Source organism: Colletotrichum phormii, assembly GCF_030913505.1.
Source record: "Colletotrichum phormii strain CBS 102054 chromosome Unknown BDP81scaffold_3, whole genome shotgun sequence".
In the NCBI taxonomy this organism is placed as follows: Eukaryota; Fungi; Ascomycota; class Sordariomycetes; order Glomerellales; family Glomerellaceae; genus Colletotrichum; species Colletotrichum phormii.
This window is the reverse complement of record NW_026851445.1, coordinates 1,463,463-1,482,116: the sequence shown is the minus strand read 5'-3', so window position 1 is coordinate 1,482,116 and position 18,654 is coordinate 1,463,463. Positions and strand designations below refer to the sequence as shown.

At 53.3% G+C, this 18,654-nt stretch overlaps 5 protein-coding genes across 5 annotated transcripts; 3 read left to right on the top strand and 2 right to left on the bottom strand.

Annotated features, from left to right (window-relative positions):
- Nucleotides 1-123: 123 nt before the first annotated feature.
- On the bottom strand, nt 124-2,176 carry BDP81DRAFT_367007 (ATPase). Its single transcript, XM_060586531.1, has 4 exons — nt 1,796-2,176; nt 1,452-1,734; nt 1,019-1,391; nt 124-968 (listed from the first exon to the last, which is right to left on the bottom strand). Exons 1-4 carry the CDS (start codon nt 1,907-1,909, stop codon nt 467-469), a joined length of 1,272 nt encoding a protein of 423 aa, XP_060449833.1. The 5' UTR covers nt 1,910-2,176; the 3' UTR covers nt 124-466.
- A 667-nt stretch (nt 2,177-2,843) lies between these two features.
- BDP81DRAFT_390505 (chromosome segregation protein) lies at nt 2,844-4,309 on the top strand (the record flags this gene model as incomplete). The annotated part of the gene is made up of 3 exons (XM_060587415.1): nt 2,844-3,594; nt 3,646-4,044; nt 4,116-4,309. The coding sequence occupies 3 exons, from the start codon at nt 2,844-2,846 to the stop codon at nt 4,307-4,309; spliced, it is 1,344 nt and encodes a 447-aa protein (XP_060449832.1).
- Nucleotides 4,310-5,127: 818 nt separating this feature from the next.
- On the top strand, nt 5,128-9,313 carry BDP81DRAFT_418336 (phosphatidylinositolglycan class N). The gene is made up of 6 exons (XM_060589697.1): nt 5,128-5,735; nt 5,804-7,359; nt 7,413-7,600; nt 7,654-7,765; nt 7,829-7,937; nt 7,990-9,313. The coding sequence occupies exons 1-6, from the start codon at nt 5,558-5,560 to the stop codon at nt 8,820-8,822; spliced, it is 2,976 nt and encodes a 991-aa protein (XP_060449831.1). The 5' UTR covers nt 5,128-5,557; the 3' UTR covers nt 8,823-9,313.
- A 4,086-nt stretch (nt 9,314-13,399) lies between these two features.
- On the bottom strand, nt 13,400-14,028 carry BDP81DRAFT_418330 (uncharacterized protein). Its single transcript, XM_060589696.1, has one exon. The coding sequence runs from the start codon at nt 13,938-13,940 to the stop codon at nt 13,713-13,715; it is 228 nt and encodes a 75-aa protein (XP_060449830.1). The 5' UTR covers nt 13,941-14,028; the 3' UTR covers nt 13,400-13,712.
- Nucleotides 14,029-14,552: 524 nt separating this feature from the next.
- On the top strand, nt 14,553-18,563 carry BDP81DRAFT_129670 (fungal-specific transcription factor domain-containing protein). Its single transcript, XM_060581722.1, has 7 exons — nt 14,553-15,074; nt 15,181-15,205; nt 15,403-15,420; nt 15,578-15,705; nt 15,769-17,897; nt 18,060-18,222; nt 18,287-18,563. Exons 1-7 carry the CDS (start codon nt 14,854-14,856, stop codon nt 18,357-18,359), a joined length of 2,757 nt encoding a protein of 918 aa, XP_060449829.1. The 5' UTR covers nt 14,553-14,853; the 3' UTR covers nt 18,360-18,563.
- Nucleotides 18,564-18,654: the final 91 nt, after the last annotated feature.

The window sequence follows — 18,654 nt, the reverse complement described above, 5'->3', positions numbered from 1 at the left end:
AATCAACGTTGGCGCATTATGCCTGACACATCTGACTGCCGTCTGTACCTGAGCCTGCTCTGGTGCGGTGTGCCTATGTGCCTGGCCTAGTTTTCGCCTTAGAGCTATGAAGTCTTCTCAACAATACTGAGGCAATAGGCGGTTCAAATGAAAAGTCGTGGCAGCTGTTCATGCATGTACAAAGGAGGGGGCCTTTAGTGCTGCTAAGGCAGGTTGCTAGCGCGTGGAAACATTGCAAGTTATGTCGTGTAAAGTCATGGTATTTCGATTTCCGTTTCCTCCTTGTATCGGTACATTTACTTGTACAAAAGGTCTTATTCTAGCATGAAATGCGAAGATTGCCCACTGCAGGCAATCAAGCTGTATGGATGTTTCCGACGTAGCGGGTAGAAGAACACTGCCCTTTCAGAGCAGACTTCCGTTAGGTCTATCATTCCCTTCATAACAGACCAACTGCATGACCAAATCAACCCAGTTCTTCGACAATGTCTTCGTACTCGTCTACTGATGACCTCGAAGTTTTGGAGTGTTTTGCGTGGTTCTCCATGAGGATTTGACCTCCACCCTTGCGGCCAAAGAAATCCTCTGTCCGAATACCTCTGAAGTTCTCTGGTGTGATGCTGGACATGGAGTTGCCACCCGCCCGATGCTCTCGCATATATTCACGGACCGGTGCCATAGCAGCATCACGGCAGGCTTCTTTGATGTCACTGCCCGACATACCAGCTGTGACTTTGGTAATGTACTCCACACTAAACTCCGGGTCTGTCTTTGTGTCCTTCAGAATGAGCTGCAGAATCCGTTGTCTCTGCTCCTTGCCAGGAAGAGAAACAGGGAACTTCTTGGGCATGCGCCTGAGGATAGCCTCATCGATGTCATGTATTCTGTTTGTGGCACCGAGAACAACAATCCTCGCTGGCATGCCTGAAGAATTTGACGACGTCAATCCATCCCACAGGGTCATGAACCTGACTCGTCAGCAACTGCACATGATAAGATCTTCTGTTGGATAACTTACTCGGCCTTGACCATTCCGCTGGCCTCGTGCTCGCCGCTCCTTCTTGTGCCCAAGACCGCATCGATCTCATCAATGAAGATGATGGCGGGCTGCATCTTACGAGCCAACGAGAATACGGCTCGGACTAGTTTGTTGGAGTCGCCGTACCACTTTTCCGTCACTGTCGAAATATGGAGGTTGATGAAGGAAGCACCACTCTCATGAGCGACTGCCTTGGCCAGCATAGTTTTACCGCATCCTGGAGGTCCATAGAGTAGCACACCAGAGGGCGCGGATAGTAGGGGTGCCGCATGAGAATACAAATGCGGCATAGTCAACGGGTAGATGACAGATTCCTTGAGTTCATCAATAATATCCTCCAAGCCACCGATGTCTATTATACACCATTAGCAAGATTCCCGGTGCTACCTTATCATATCCGTAGGGCACTTACCAGCAAAGCCGATTGGAATATCCTCCGGAGCCACCATTTCGAGCGCAATGGTATTCTCATATTCATTCAACACCAACTCTTCCGGCTTTGGCCCGCGACGAGAAACGCTGCTGTCATCCGATGGATCTTCGCCAGGTTTGCTCGCGTTCTTGCCTTTGCGCAAGCGCTCTAGATGAGCCTTGGCCTGTAGCCGTGCTTGCTCATGTTTCTCTCGATCGGGGTCGGCGAGGGTATTCGTGAGGGAAGAAAGAAAGTTTCTTGCGAGGTAAACGCCGGTTGCCATCTGGAGAGCGCGGTTAGCATTCATAGCCAAACATGTGCTTTTCATTATCCTGTCTACTCACCATACCAGCCACCAACAGCAGGTCGAGGGCAAAATCGCCCAATCCCTTCTTTCGGTCACCCATGCCGAGGAGCTTTCCGACGGAACCCAGCCAACGGTCGAGGTCGCCCGTCATCAGTGTTGGCGTTGCGGCAGAGGGCCGACACGGTAAGATTGAAACGGCCTAAATCGGGTGTTCTCGGTTGTTTGCTGTCATGTGTCGGCGTGGGTTTTATGGCAAGTGTCGTCTACCTGGGCGCAGGAAAGAATCCTCTCAACGTCGCGTTGGAGAGATAAGTCGTCTGGTGGTTCGGCAGGGGCGTGTCCAAGTAGCGGGATGGAGTATTATAGCCGGCAACGAGATAGACGTGTCCAACGCCCCAGAGAATTGAGTCGAGCCGACAACGCCACCCGCGGTTCACAAGGGTAGCCAGTAAATTCGCAAGCCGTAATGTGGTGTCGGCAGGAGAGTGCACCGCCACATGCGAGGCAGCACTGGCCAGTTGCGGCTAAGGTAGGTGTACCATGGTACCTAACGTTGATAAGACGATAAGGTATGTACCGGGATAAGCATGTCCTTCTAGGCGCCTTGAGTGCCGCGGCCCGCCTAAGCCTAGGGGGCACCGAAGGTAAGGTACCCCAAGTAAGGTAAGCCATGGGGTCGCTGTCGCACCGCGGGTTTGTTTACTTTTTCATCGCAAGTTGCCTTTCCACACTCGCCTGCCCCTCAGCTCCAACCTTGGTATTTCAACGCTTCCGTTACGACCAACGCACCTGTCTAACCCCAATTACCTCAGTCTAGGTGCATAATAAAGAGTATTCCATCTTCTGGGTATACGTGCACTTCCCCCGCGCCGATAATACACGAACCACTCCCGCGCGATACCAATCGTTTCTCCCCAGCGCGTTGACAACATTTGCGCTATACACCCCGCCAATTCGCAGCAGCATCCAATCCATTTTGTTGTGTGAATATCGGGCGCTACACGTTCATCCGAATCGGACAGGGATTCACATTCTGGCGTTCTTCCGTTCCCGGCGCCAAGATCACCAACTCAAAATCAACCAAGATGTCGCCGGCGAAGAAGGCCAGGGGCAGACCGCCAGCTGCCAACAAAGTCACGAAGCCTGCCCAGAAGGCTACAAAGGGTCGCGCGACTGGAAAACTTGCAGCGGCAATCAGCAAAGCAGGAGAAGAGGCTATCAACGACACGTCGAGCAAGGCTAGCGGCAAGGTTTCGAAGAGAGGCCGCAAGGCTGCCGAGAAGATCGAGATTCAGGAGGAGGACGTCGAGGACGAGGACGAGGACGACGATGCGGCGGATGTCGACAGTATGGCCGAATCAGAAGATGACATTGCTCCGGCGGTGACGGCGACCACAGCGAAGACCCGAGGGCGACCGAAGGCAGCAGCTACGACCGCGACGACTACAGAAACATCGAAAGAGGTGCCGAGTTCTACTACGAAGGGTGCCGCAAAGCCGACTAAGCGAGGTCGTCGTGCAGGAGCAAAACCGGCTCGGGATGATGAATCTGAAATTCCAGAGACGCAGGCTCAAGACGATATGGACGTCGACACGGAAGGCGATGACAAATTCGACGAGCTACCGGTACCGAAGCCGTCAACGCATCGCGGTAATCGTGCGAGTGGTAATCCGGATTTGGACGCTAGTGATGTGCAACTTCGGAGGCGCTTGGGCGACACGATTAGAAAGTACGATAACCTTGAAGCGAAATACCGTGATCTTCGGGACATCGGGGTCAAGGCGGCAGAACGGAACTTTGATAATCTCAAAAAGGAGAGTGAAGAAAGAGCAAAAAGTGAGTGGCGAGAACCAAGCATGAGTGTAGCGAAATGCTAATAGGATCAAGCTGCAAACGAACTCATTGCACATCTCAAGGCCGACCTTGCAGAGCAACGTAGCTTGGCCAAAGAGGGGCAACAACGCAAAAAGCAACTCGAAGAAATGGAGGCAAAGGTGTCAGCTCTGACGACTTCTCTAACCGAGGCAAAGCAAGAAATCAAGACTTTGTCGACGCGGTTGGCTGCGAGCAGGTCTGCCGAAGCTGCAGCCAGTGCCAAGGTCATACCTGGAAGCGCTGTCAAGGGCTCAAGCGCAGCTGCCAGGGCCATCGCCAGCTCGGATGTTGTACAAACGGGACAGCTGAAAGAGGACCTTTATGGCGATTTGACCGGCTTGATTGTCAGAGTTACCAAGCGTGACTCGGCAGGCCAGGTGTTTGATTGCATACAAACGGGGAGAAACGGGAGTAAGTCATCATGTTTACCAGTGGTTTTCTCGTCATACTAATCTTTGTAGCACTTCATTTTAAACTTGAAGTTGAGAACGAAAGCTCCGGCGAAAACTACGAGGAGGCTCATTTCACCTACAAGCCGCAATTGGACTCTAACAGAGATCGCGAACTCATCGACATGCTGCCCGACTTCCTTGTTGAAGAAATCGAGTTCCCTCGGCCACATGCGGCAAAGTTTTACGCGCGGGTCATCAAGTCTTTGACGGAGCGGCTGGACTGAGGAGACTGTTGCCAGGGCTGTTCTGGTTGCAGCCAGAATTTGGATGAAGCGGGCGGGAAACATTTGAAGTTGTTCGATATGATACCCCTTGGAGATTGTGTTTGTTTCTCGCGCGTGGTTTGGGAACGCGGGAATGCCGCCCAAGGCTGTTGACGAACGCATTGCGGACGAGGAGGAACAGCTCTCTGAATGGTGTCGGAGTCAGCTTGTCTATAGCCGACCTTGTCAGTCGTCTACAGACATATCACCAGGAAAGCTAAGAGCCGTTTGCTCTGTCTAGCACAATGCTTGTTACTATCCCGTACCCAAAGAGGTTCTCAAGAAAGGCGGATTTAGTGCCAGGTGATGTGAATCAACTTTGGACCACGTGCCTTAGGAGTGAACACCCTGATGTCCCAGCAGCAGGCACCTTAATGATCGTGTAACATGATCCGCTTTTAGCACTATGAACAGTTGCCTTGCAAATGTACTATTCGATAGGCGGGGTGGCTTAGGAGGCTTCTTTCATTCCATTCAATTTTACTAGAAGTCTACATCAACATTGGTGTAGACACGTTGGCAAGATCAGGTGTTTCCAGTCTGTAAGGCTAGGCAAGCTGTCTGGCTGTCTAGGGAGTCGTGGACGTTGCCTCTGGGGTAAGATTAAGAACCTCCAAGTGTTGTATCCAGGATGGAAGCTGTAGAAGCCCCGCTACATGCAAACAGCCGCTCCCGCTCCGCCGCGTGGGGCTACCGATGTCAATGTGGGTCTGCCATCCCTACACGTCGTCAGTTCGGGGGTGGGAGACGTGTCGCGAAAGCCAATAATTTCCGCGTCGATGCAACAAGCGGGACGACTCTCGACCCTGGACTGGAAATCGATTGCATTGAGCTAGAGGGGATGGCTGTGCTCCCAATTTCCATGAGTAAAAATCCAGCGCTGCACATCAACATCATTGTATTATTCTCTTATATTCTCTTGTTATAGGAGCAATGCGCGAGCCGTGAGATGACTGCGCTTCCACTCTCTTACGTAGAGCTCTCGAATATCTGCCCTTCATTCTTTTGATCCCGTCATCCACCAGGCCAATCGACACGGGCGCTGAGCAAGTGGATTTACTCGCCCATTACCCACTCTGGGCGTGTCATACCCCAGATCATCGTTGATTTAGCTACTCCCGCTCCTTTAAGCGCACAGGAGAAGACAGACATCACAAGAGACACAGCACAGCAAAGAAGAGACGTCTCTCCCCGACCCCTTTGTCTGTGATGGCAGTCTCCTCGCGCGCCGGCTTTCTAGCCATCGCTGTCATTTTCCACCTTGCCTATATTTACTCGATTTTTGACATTTACTTTGTCAGTCCAATTGTATCGGGCATGAAGCTTGTCCAAATCGAACGACCCGAAAACTCCAAGGCCCCTGCTGACCGTCTGGTTCTTTTCGTGGGTATGCGCTCGCCCACCTTCTCAAATACTGTATAGTCCATGGAGCAAGCTTCTGACATTCTCTTCTAGGCGACGGTTTGCGAGCAGACAAGGCCTTCCAGTCCTTTCCCGACCCCTACCCCGAATCCGAGGATGACTTGACCCCGCGACCCCTCGCTCCTTTCCTACGATCCCGCGTTCTTGAACATGGCACCTTTGGAGTGTCGCACACGCGCGTGCCGACAGAATCTCGCCCTGGCCACGTTGCGCTCATCGCCGGTCTTTATGAAGATGTCTCGGCCGTGGCGACTGGCTGGAAGCTCAACCCCGTGAACTTCGACAGCGTCTTCAATCGGAGCCGTCATACCTGGAGCTGGGGATCTCCCGACATCTTGCCAATGTTCGAGCAAGGCGCTGTCCCCGGCCGCGTCGATTCCTACACGTATGGACACGAGTTTGAGGATTTCAGTCAAGATGCGTTGCAATTAGACTTCTGGGTCTTTGACCACGTCAAGGAGCTTTTCGCCGACGCAGCCAAGAACGAGACTCTTGACGCCGCCTTGCGCCAAGACAAGGTCGTCTTCTTCCTCCATCTGCTCGGCTTGGATACCAACGGGCACTCGTACCGTCCCTACTCGAAGGAATACTTGCATAATATCAAGGTCGTGGACCAAGGCGCCAAGGAGATTTCAGAAATGATTGAGAATTTCTACGCCGACGACCGGACCGCTTTCGTCTTCACTGCTGACCACGGCATGAGTGACTGGGGAAGCCACGGTGATGGCCATCCCAACAACACTCGCACCCCCTTGATCACCTGGGGATCTGGAATTGCCCCGCCGCTACTTTTCTCCGGTTCCGTCGCCCCTGGCCACGACGAGTACTCTTCTGACTGGCATCTTGATGAGATCAAGAGACACGACGTGGCGCAAGCTGATATTGCTGCCCTGATGGCGTATTTGATCGGTGTGGAGTTCCCCGCCAACTCTGTTGGCGAGCTGCCCTTGTCCTACGTCTCGTCGAGTATCGAGGAAAAGGCGCAGGCAGCGCTCATCAACGCTCGCGAAATTTTGGAGATGTACAGGGTTAAGGAAGAGCAGAAGAAGGCCACGGAGCTTCGCTACCGACCTTTTCAGCCGTTGAGCGACGCAAATCTGGCCCCTGAGCGCCGAGTGGCCGCTATTCAACGCTTGGTCGACGCTGGTAACTACGAAGAGGCCATTGAGGAGTCTGCAGCTCTCATGAAGATTGCCCTGGAGGGCTTGAGATACCTCCAGACCTACGATTGGCTGTTCCTCCGCACACTGATCACTATTGGGTACCTTGGTTGGATGGCGTTCGCGCTGACGACTGTCGTCGATCTGCATGTTCTGCGTGGCAGCCAGCTTCCTTCCCGTACGACTCTTGGCACGACGGCTTTCAGCTCCGTCCTCGCAGCGTTATACGCATCCTTCATCATTTCCAAGTCTCCAATCACTTACTATGCCTACGGCTTCTTCCCTGTTGTCTTCTGGGAGGAAGTCTGGGCTAGGCGCAGCTCTCTCATTGAGGGACGAAAAGTTCTCTTCGGGCACATCAAGACTGGAGCGAGTGTGTTCTCGTTCCTGCTCAACCTAGTGGCTTACATAGGCATCATCGTGTCTCTGGTAAGGTTCATATCATCTTTTGGCCGGTGGGCATTGCTAAAACAGGCACTTAGGCTCTAGGATACATTCATCGCGAAGTCCTTACCGTAATCTACGTTCTCGCGGCTTTTTGGCCAATGACGTATGGCTTGAGGTTCCTCCAGTTGAACTCTTTGCTGTCTGTCGTCTGGTTCTTCTCCTGCTTGGTCATGAGCGTGTTTACATTGCTCCCAGCTATGAAGTCGGAGGATGTTCCTTTGATGTATGTTTGCCACATGCTATCCCTATTTAGGCTCACGTACTGACGCATGACAGTGTTGCCGGTGGCATCGTCATGGCCGCCATTGGTCTGGCGTATCTCATTTGGGAGAACAGACTGTTGGCGAAGCCAGCTCTGCCGATATCTAGGGCTCTGACCGGTGTTCAGGTAAGGAACTATGCTCAAGTCAAAGTGCTAGAAGACATAGTAGGCTAACCAGATACCCTGCAGATCGGCTTGATCTTGCTCGCCGTCGTGGTCACTCGATCCAGCGCCATCTCTCTCCAGGCCAAGGCGGGTCTGCCTCGGGGCAATCAAGTCGTAGGCTGGATTGTTTTGGGTAAGTCTTTGAAGATAGGATAGCCACCTGGCATTGCTAACCACCTGTGCAGTCGTTTCGCTGCTTATGCCCTTGGCTCAACGTCTGCAACCCAACAACCACTACAAGCATAGCCTGATGACCATGTTCTTGACCTGCGCCCCGACTTTTGTAATTCTGACCATCTCCTACGAGGGGATCTTTTACGTGGCCTTCAGTGCCCTGCTGGTTGCCTGGGTCGGTCTGGAACATCGCGTATTCGTCTTCAACAAGGGTACTGAAGAAGATCGACGCTCCTCTTCAAAAGTCACTACCAGTAAGCCACAGGAGGTGTCTACATCACCCTTCAGAGCCTTGACTCTCGCCGACGCGCGGGTCTCGTTATTCTTCTTCGTCTTGCTGCAGTCGGCCTTCTTCAGCACCGGCAACGTGGCCTCTGTTTCGTCCTTTAGCCTGGACAGCGTGTACCGCCTCATTCCCATCTTTGACCCCTTTTCACAGGGAGCACTACTCGTCGTCAAGCTCATGATCCCGTTCGCCCTCATATCGGCAAACCTCGGAATCCTCAACGTCAGACTCGGCGTGGCGCCCTCCTCTCTCTTCATGGTTGTCATGGCCATCAGCGACGTCCTCACGCTATACTTCTTCTGGGTGGTCAAGGATGAGGGCTCTTGGCTGGAGATCGGCTCGACCATTAGCCACTTTGTCATTGCCAGTCTGTTGTGCGTCTTCGTGGCGCTGCTCGAGGGTGTCAGCGCCCTGTTCATTAGTGGCATCGAGGTTGAGGGGTCTGAACGAAAACTCGGACAGAACGGAACGGCGGCGGCGGCGACGTCTTCCTCCTCCACCGGGGGCACAATTGCCAACGGCAACGGGAAGACATCGGGTGCCGGTACAAAGCTATAGGGGGGAACTTTTTCAAATGGTTCCGGTGGGGGCGGAGGATGAAATGTACATATGATGGCATTAGATACTGATTTACTATTACAATGCCTGGTGATACCCCGGATTTTGAGCTGAATCGAGACGTGTGGGAGCAAAAGCCTCTGGAGATCCTTGACGTTGCAGACCCCGGTAAGACCCGGAATGAGCTTGGTAAAGCCGTGTCCCGCAAGACCATCATTTCTACGTCCCGTTCGCTGATCGACTCGAGTGCCGATGGCATCCTTCAACCCAACACACAAATCGTGTCTGGGGAAAGCTCTTGGTTGTTGTTCAATGACGAGTTTTCTTGGCTTTCAGGTTTCTTCTCCCTCATCCGTTGTTCAATGTGCCTCGGCATCGACAAAATAGAAGGGCTCATAATTAGTACACATCTAGACCCGTGAAGCTCCGGGTGATGTCAAGGGCTGTCCCGGGATTATGGGTTAGTCTTGTCGTATATCGGCCGTATGGAGGGGGCGGGAGGGCAGGGGTAAAGGGAACATTGCGGGTTGGAAAGGAAAAGTCAGGGAGCCACGGCCATCCATCTAGCTGGCTTGACCGGCTCTGCAAGGAACAAGCGCGATGATGGAATTTCTAGTGTGGCCTGCCTACCTTAGCCATTGGTGATCTTTGCGTGGAGTTGATCTCGGGGAGGTATCAATGCGGGGAAATAGGTAGCAGCCCAACCAGGCCCAGCCCTTATTACCCCGTACTCTCATTCTTGTGGGTAGTTCAAGACGTCAAAATACTGGATTGTTAGTGCCCTTGGTTAGGCGCGTTTCATTCCCTCTTCGTGTGTGTGATGTGGTTGCAACAACCTTGAATCTCGCGTACTAGTCCCACAAACGTAGAGATTTCCTCATCAAATATTTTCCAAGGACCGGAGAATCCCGTTTTTATGATCTACATTGGGCTCGTTGTCCATGGCCATTTCTCCCCTGCCTTCCCCACGATCCTGCATTAGGTGAGGGTGATATGGCGGGGGAAAGTTGCATGAGCTGGGTTAAATACGTCGTGGGACGGAAGCAACGGGCATACTATGCTTAGCCTGCCGGAATACTCGTCAATCTGAAGCAAGACGGAGAATAATGCCGGCAGTGGAATTGAGTAGTAGTGGTGGTAGACCACAAGGAAGCAAGGTAGCAGTAAACTACAACACTATGCATCAAAATGAGAGCCTGTATATTCTGATATTCTGATGTTTAAGAAACTGTAGTTATGTTGGGAACAGATCCAAGCCATTCAATGCAATATGAGTTTGGCAACCTCCTTCCAGAGAGAGCTCGGGGAGGAACTGAAGGAGGAAACTTGCCCAACAAACATGCTAAACTGGTAAACAGCGCGGGGGAGGAGGAGGGTTGTTCAGTCGTCGGTTCTCTGGACGATCGTGGGATCGCAGTCATCCCAAGTTTCCCCCCAAGACAAACGCAGTAACGGCTTGGAAAGTTTGCGGCGTCTAGAACCCCAGAGATTGACAGAATCATTTGTCACCTGCTGTGCAACCACTTGCAGACAGACACACGACACACACCACAGGGAGCACACCGGCGGCACACTACTGTACAGCTAGCATCCCAGTCACCGTGGTGCCATCTATTGCTTCGGGTTCCGCGCGCGGAAATCTTCAGGAGCAGTTCAACTAGACTAAGGTATTCGACTTTCTTTTGCAACGTCAGTGCTTCCCACCCTGGGAGAGTGCCGTGCGCCGCGCCCACTCTCGAGTCCACCACTTAAGCATATCACTATGGTATTTCTGGATCTTTAACACAGTAGTCGTGGTAGTGGTGGTGCCGTGTGCGCCGGCACCCATGCCATGGCCAGGGAAACGCTGCCCGGCAATCGGAAGAGCCCGGCGAGACGTGAGCTCATCTGTTTTTTTCTTTTTTTTTTCTTTTTCTTTTCCTGTCTGTCCCCCTCCTCATTTGTTGGAATGATCATTAGAAAGTTGGATTGGTGTAAAGAGAATCTCTTGAAGAAACCTGGAAGACGCTGCCGCTGCATGGTTGACACTAAGACGCACAGAGAGCAGCGCGGCCATGCAAGTTGAGGTCGTGATCATATGCTTTTCTCGGCAGCATTTCTAGAGACTGGGCGCGCAAAAGAAGGAAGTCCACTATGGAGACACACACAGCGTGGTCCTTGCCTAAAGAGGTAATACATGCGCGGACCAGACCGTTTCGGAGCACACCCCCGATCCATACCCTTACCGCGACCCGACGACGACGACGATTCCTTCTTCCCCGTTCATAAGGTACACTATTAATTAGTAGAGTAAGGTAGGTAGGTAGGTAGGTGGGTGATGCGATGCAGTCTGCGAATAAGCAGGAGCTCATCACCAACAACTGATCACCGTACCGCTGCCCGCCTGCCCGCACCGCACCGTTCCTGCTCCTTACCCGCATCTGCGCGCGCGCCCAGCCTGCACCCCCCCGCCCCTTCCGCAGTACACTACCACACTACCTTGCTTCTTGCTTGCTTACCTAGGCGTGCTACCTAGGGAGGTACCTACAACTCTTACGGGCCCCTGCCTTCCCTTGCCGTGAGCCTGGGCTTGCCTGGGGGGGTCTTCTGCAACCACAATCCCGTAACCCGCACCCTCAGCAGTCCATTCCCCGTCCATCACGTCCAATTCCATCTCTTTTACCCCAGATCCAGCGGGTTACGCCCAGCCTCACCCCAAGCCCAAGCCCAAGCCCTTCACCACCCATACTTCGTACACCCATGCCTACCCGGTCCGAGGAGGGCTAAAAGAATCAGATTCGAAAGGGATGGCCGGGGAGGAGCGGAAGGAGTGGATTCACTTTCCTCAGTCTCCTTCATTCCCAACATGGATTGGCGCATGACTGTTCGACCAGTGGCGTTGGTTGAATTCTGAATGACTGCCACCTGCGGCAACAAACACTGCTTCATGTCCGGCTGCCTCACTTGTAACCCCTACGTGTATTCTACGTATCCCACATATGGACATTGGTGCTGGCCATGGCACACGATCATCCGTCTTCGCCGGAACCCGGGTCCAAAAAGACGTTGGCGGGGGAGGGGCTACGATCCTACGAGCACTGAGCAGCACCGTTTGAAAAGTCTCACATGCTTGCCCCGTAAACGTTTGTGGCTTTTTCTCTCGCTCCATTCCACCGGCCTTGGGTACACACTCCGTCGAGGCTGCCACACTCACCCACGAGACCATAATCTCGGCGTCAACGGCCAAGGGGACCATCAAGCTAAACCATTGGCGGCGGCGGCAGAGGCGAAACCTGGCCTTGGGACACTGGTCACGCAGAAACTACATGCTAAGGCAAGGACGGAGACGGTGTGATTCTTTTTATGCGTTGTACCTGGGGGCTTGGTATTACCGAATTGGTGTCAGCTCAGGTTAGCCGGATCCTTTCTTCCAGACTCCAGTTATCATCTCGGATGTCTATAACAGAAGATGGCTCGCTCCCGTTCACGCGTACATTGTCTGGGACCAAAACACCCAAGCCTCAAAAGCAAGCATAGCCGCAGGTTACCAAGGAACGAAGCGCAAGAGAACACATGTTTTAGGCCCGCTGCGGTCATCTAAGTGGGAACACGTCGAGCCACAACTGGATCCGATATCTGAGAAAACGAAGCTGGGACCAGACGACTAGCCGGACCTCCCTCCGTGCTACCTAGCCTTACAACTCTTTGCTTTACTTGTGGTACGGACACAAGGCAGATCGTCCCGGGACAAGGGCAGTCGAGCTTACCTTACTTACACGGGAGCCGATTGCGAGACATCAAGAAGCAACGAGTCAACGTTGAGAGAAAGGCAGCGCATCATCACCACATACCACAACAGTGGGTCGCATACAACGTTGAACCCGGGAGCTAGACGACAGCAAGCGATAGAAACGCCAAGGGCTCGATGCTGTAAAACTAAAGCTGATTGCCTTTTCTGTCTATGCTGGTGAACAGACCAGTAATGTGAAGAGGGGCCTTTGCTCAACAAGGAACGCGAGAAGCGGCAAACCGGCAGATGCAGCGGGAATCTGGGCGCGGCACGACTTGATTTGGTTTCTGATTCCCCGATCTCTGATATCCCGTCATCGGCCGAGCTTCAAACCTACAGGCGACAACTCTGTTCGATCTTCAGACCAAGAAATTTACCTCAGTAGCGTCCACAAAAAACAAAAACAAAAAAAAAAAACAAAAAAAAAAAAAAGACCGCAGGGTATCTGAGTAGGAAAACAGGGTCCTAGACCAACGTACATGACAGCAGCTCCAGCTCTGTAGGGATATCGTTCTTGGTATGTCATGTTGTAGGTTACTTGAAAGGTACGCGACTGGTCCAGAGTCGCCCTTCGCGGTGGTTGTCATCGTTGTTGAACTGCAGTGCCATTTCCTGTCTTTATTCTTTTGCACATCTCTTCTTCTTCTTCTTTCCAAAAGCAGTTTAGAATCTGAGCAGGCAGATGATATCTTCTATACTGCGCAAAGAAAACCAGCACGATCAAGTACTGACCGTTGTACACGGCAGCTTATTATCCGAGTTACACAACAGCAAGACACGCCGGACAAAGCATAAACATCCACACGAGGGCAGGAGGTCAACCATCTCCTGAGGCCGAAATTGGATGGCTGTGCTCCAGTGGCCAAGTGTGCCGAATCTTGAAGAGGACGGCGACATTGAGTTCCCCGGAGTTGTGCTATTGACGCAGCAACGGCAGCAACAGGAAACCCATCAACATTATCAACAAAGCGAATATCTACCACAGCAAAACTACTTTGGATTCGAAGAAGAAGCAAAACAAGACATCAGTTTTCCAGAATTGGGCAAAGACGCCGACAGCGAGGTTCGAAAGCACAGCCTCGACCATCACGTCAGCCGCGACCTGGACCTGAACTTGACCTTCAGCCTTGACCTCGGCATCGACGGTGACATTGACCTTGCAGCGGCTCAGGTTGACGCGGCCGAATCTGGGATTCTGACAGAGAACAATTACAACGCGATTGCCGGTCTACGGCAACAAAGCGAGTCCAATCCAACGTCAGTGCCCTTCCCATTTCATCAGCCGCAGCAGAGACAAGAAGAAGAAGAACAGACGGGGCAACATCAGTTGTTGTTTGATACGGGTACATTACCGGATATAAGCAGCAGTGCAGGAGGAGTAGATGAAGAAGAAGGAAGAGAGGCAGGAGTTATAGAGGTCCCCACGTTTGCATTGCACCTTCCTGGACCTCAACCTGTGTTAGGTTCCGGACCTACTATTGACCCATCATTTTCTCTTTTGGGATCATCCACAATACCAGCGACAACTTCAGCAATTACAGGAGCAACATCATCAGGAGTAACAGGAGCGTCGGCAGACGTGCATTTTCCGAATTCCATCTCATCAATCTCCAGCCCCAGCAGCTCCACCGCCTCCAGTTCCACGTCCCGCCGGCCCATCCTCTTCCCATCAGCATCAGCACCGGCACCAGCACCAGCACCATCACCGGCATCAGGGGAAACACCATTTGCCCACTCCCACTCCCACTCCCACCACTCCTTGTCGCTGACTTCACCCCCCCTCCACCCGCGTCCGCATCCGCACCCGCACACGTACCCGCACCCGCACCCACGCCACCTGAACAATCCTCACACACATCAGAAGCACCAGAAGAAGTACCAGAAGCCTTACCAGCGTCAGCAACAGGCCACCACCACCAAGACCAACACCAACACCACTACCACTCTCACTCCCACTCCCCGTACCCAGCCGGCCAGACCAGCCACCACCACAACCACCACCACCATAATCACCAGGCTCCGCTGCCTCCCTCCATCCCAGTCTCAGTCTCAGTACCAGCACCACCAACACCACATCCAGAGCCAGCGCCAGAGCCAGACGTTGTTGCGCCTGGGCCACCAGAGCCAGTGACTCGGCCGCTGCCACACCTGTTCCCTCCCACTCGCCCTCCTCCTATTACTAGTCGACCCGAGAAATTCGTCGACGACCCTCTTCACCACTACCCTCACGACTCCGTCGCAGCTCACGCTCCACGGTTGCCCATGGATGTCGATATGTCGACGTCCGACCTTTCGGCCCAGCAGCAGCAGCAGCAGCAGCTCAACCAGCAACAATCACCACAAAAGTCCGAGTCGCCATCACAGGCCCAAGGAACCTCTTCCAATCCCGCTGGTACGAGTCCCAACGCTCAGGGTAGCTCTGCTGCTGCTGCTGCTGCTGCTGCTGCTGCCGCCGCCGCCGCGAACCACTTGAGTTTTCGCAGGTTCGTCCCTCACCACCAACCTGAACCCCGTCGAATTCTTTCAATAGCCATCTTCCAATCAATGGCAGATGCAACCTGTGTGCTAATATAATTTTGATTCGAATAGGCAACGAGCTTCCAGAGCTTGCGAGGTACGTAGTCTCACACCTTTATGTTTTGTCGCGCCCGCCATTCCGTGGCCCCTCTGCCCACTTTGTGCCGAGGTATCGCTACTCGCGCCGCGGCGCTGCGTTGCGCTCTACTGGTGCAATGCTGCCCTGCGAGATCTCACGCCCACCTCTCGTAGACCTTCCTTGATCCGAATTAAAGCTAACCTTGTATTGTACAGACATGTCACGCCCGCAAGGTACGAATAGTTTTTTTTTTCCTTTCTACTTGAGTGCTCTCTGTCGTGGACGATTGAACTTCCGACTCGGCCGATTCCCAACCACAACCGATTGGCACCTGCCCCCTCCTCCGATCGACACTTTTCGCCAAACCTCTTCATCTAACATGTTGTCTAGGTACGATGCGACGCCGCGAGCCTCGGCGTTCCCTGCACGAACTGCGTAGCCTTCCAGATAGAATGTCGCATTCCGACCCCTAAGCGCAAGAAGACTACGAATGCCGGAACGAATAAGGACTCGGACAGGTCTGCCTCAGCTTCGCCGTTTACACATGCTCCCAATCATGGGCTAACTGAGGTGTGCTCCAGCGAGAAGGGAGATAATGCTGAAGAGCGTTCACCGAGAGCTCCCAGTGTTCCTGCGCCAGGACCTGGGACCTTCCCGCCGCGGACACCTGCTGTCTATCACACCACGGATGGCACGCCGTCGTCCACCTACACCGAGTTGCAAGCCCGAAAGGAGGAGGTCGACAGTGGCACTTATCTCAACCTGGTGATGAAACCAAAGTTCACAAGAGCCCCTATAACGGATGCCGGCAGGGTCGCGTACCTAGGAGAGTCGTCCAATCTGACCTTACTTGTCCATGACCGACAAGGCTCTTCAGATGTAGTCCACTATCCTCTGCCCGAAAATGTCAGGGGCTCCAGGGCCCGACTGACCGAGCTGGACAATGTCGAAATCGATATCCTGCACCAGCGCGGTGCCTTCCTACTACCGCCGAGGTCCCTATGCGACGAACTCATCGATTCCTATTTCAAATGGATCCATCCGATCGTTCCGGTCATCAACCGTACCCGCTTCATGCGGCAGTACCGCGATCCCAAGAACCCGCCGTCCCTTTTGTTACTGCAGGCTGTGCTGCTGGCCGGCTCGAGAGTCTGCACAAACCCGCAGCTGATGGACGCCAACGGTTCGACGACGCCCGCTGCCCTGACCTTCTACAAAAGGGCGAAGGCACTCTACGATGCCAACTACGAGGACGATCGGGTGACCATTGTGCAGTCATTACTGTTGATGGGATGGTACTGGGAAGGACCTGAAGATGTGACCAAGAACGTGTTCTACTGGAGTCGAGTCGCCACCATCGTCGCTCAGGGTTCCGGAATGCATCGAAGTGTTGAGCAGTCACAACTCAGCCGTTCCGACAAGAGGCTGTGGAAACGGATCTGGTGGACTCTGTTCACACGAGATAGGTCCGTTGCCGTTGCTCTCGGCCGGCCAGTGCACATCAACCTCGATGACTCTGATGTCGAGATGCTCACGGAGGATGACTTTATCGAGGACGATGGCGATCGCAACAGCGAGTACCCCCCGGATCCCATACACGTACAGTTCTTCATGCAGTACGTCAAACTTTGCGAGATCATGGGCCTAGTGCTGTCTCAGCAGTACTCGGTAGCTTCCAAAGGACGACAGAGAAACGCCATCGACTTGACCCATAGCGATATGGCTCTGGCCGACTGGCTCCAAAACTGTCCGAAGATCGTGTACTGGGAGGTTGCCCGGCATCACTTTTGGTCAGCCCTGCTGCACTCGAATTACTACACCACACTGTGCCTCTTACATAGAGCTCACATGCCGCCGAATGGAGGCAGTCGTTTCCCCGACGATTCTCCATATCCTTCACGAAATATTGCGTTCCAAGCCGCGGCTATGATTACCTCCATCATCGAGAACTTGGCAGCGCACGGCGAACTTCGATTCTGTCCGGCGTTTGTTGTTTACAGCTTGTTCTCGGCCCTGATCATGCACGTCTACCAAATGCGGTCACCGGTCCCATCGATTCAGCAGGTGACCCAGGACAGGTTACGAACATGTATGCAGGCCCTCAAGGAAGTGTCGCGAGTTTGGTTGGTAGGAAAGATGGTGTACACCTTGTTCGAGTCCATCATAGGAAACAAAGTACTCGAGGAACGGCTGCAGAAGGCTGCGGGCAAGAGGCATAGGAAAGCGCAACAGGCGCTGGCCCAGCTGGAGCAGCAACAACGCCCGCAGGATGTCGCCAAGAGGAAGTACGATGACATGGCGATCGACTTCAGCGTCAATACTCCAACACCTCAAGAGTCCTACGAAAGATCACGCCCGCAGACTCCCAGCCATATGAAGGGCGATGGAGGCCCTAATCAGCAGACGATGCCGCCACCGATCACATCACCCAATGCGAGACAGAACGCAGACACGTTCATGGGCGGAACCTCCTCTAGGCCACAGACCAGACCAGCGACACCCTTCAACCCTTCATTCTCAGTGCCGGCCACGCCACCAGACCTCTATCTTGTTACACGTAACTCACCCAATATTTCTCAGTCTTTGTGGGAAAACTTCCAGCCCGACCAGCTTTTCCCAGATAGCGCAAGTATGCCAGCATTCCCACACATGTCGCCTCCGCCACCGAATCACCAAGGCCTAGATGCGGGCCTCATGGCGCAACTGCAGAATCAAAACACGTCCCATGGTCTAGCGGCGCAAAGCACTCAGTTCCAAGCACGGGGCCCCACCAAACAAGGGTTGAGTGGAAGCCCTCAACAAGGCGCCAACCTCCTTGGGTCTGGCATGCAAGGTTTCCAGCAGCAGCAACCGCAGCAGCAACAACAGGCACATGGGCAAGGACAGAGCTCCAACAACAATAGCAGCCTCAACAGCAATCTCTGGACGGCGAACTTTGACGGCTTGATGCCGGACGGACAAAGCCCAAGTGACAGCTGGAGTACAGGATCTGCTCAAGGGCAACCTGTCCCAAACACGCTCAATGTTGAAGATTGGTAAGTGGATGCGCCCTAGTAGTTCTATGAGAACGCTGCAGAGAGCTGACATCATTGTGCTTAGGTTCCAATTTTTCGGCATTAACAACGGCGACCTGGCTAGCATGAACCTCGATCTGGGGTTGGGGCCCCAGTAGAGTGAGCAGTAGGGCGATTTTGCGCATATTCCATTGGCCATATCCATAGTATTTGCAATCAAGGTTGACTTACGACTTGCACATGGCGGGAAGGTGCATAGCGGATGTATCGCCAAATGATACCATCTCGTCACGGGAGCTTCGTATTTACTTAGTAGCATGTGTGGGAAAAGTCGGGACATTCCTGGGCGAGTGACCTAAGCAATCAATGCATACCAATTCTTCAATCCAAGTCGTTGCTTCAAAGTTTGAAAGACGAGCAAGCATTATGTTGCGATGAAGACATGCTATACAA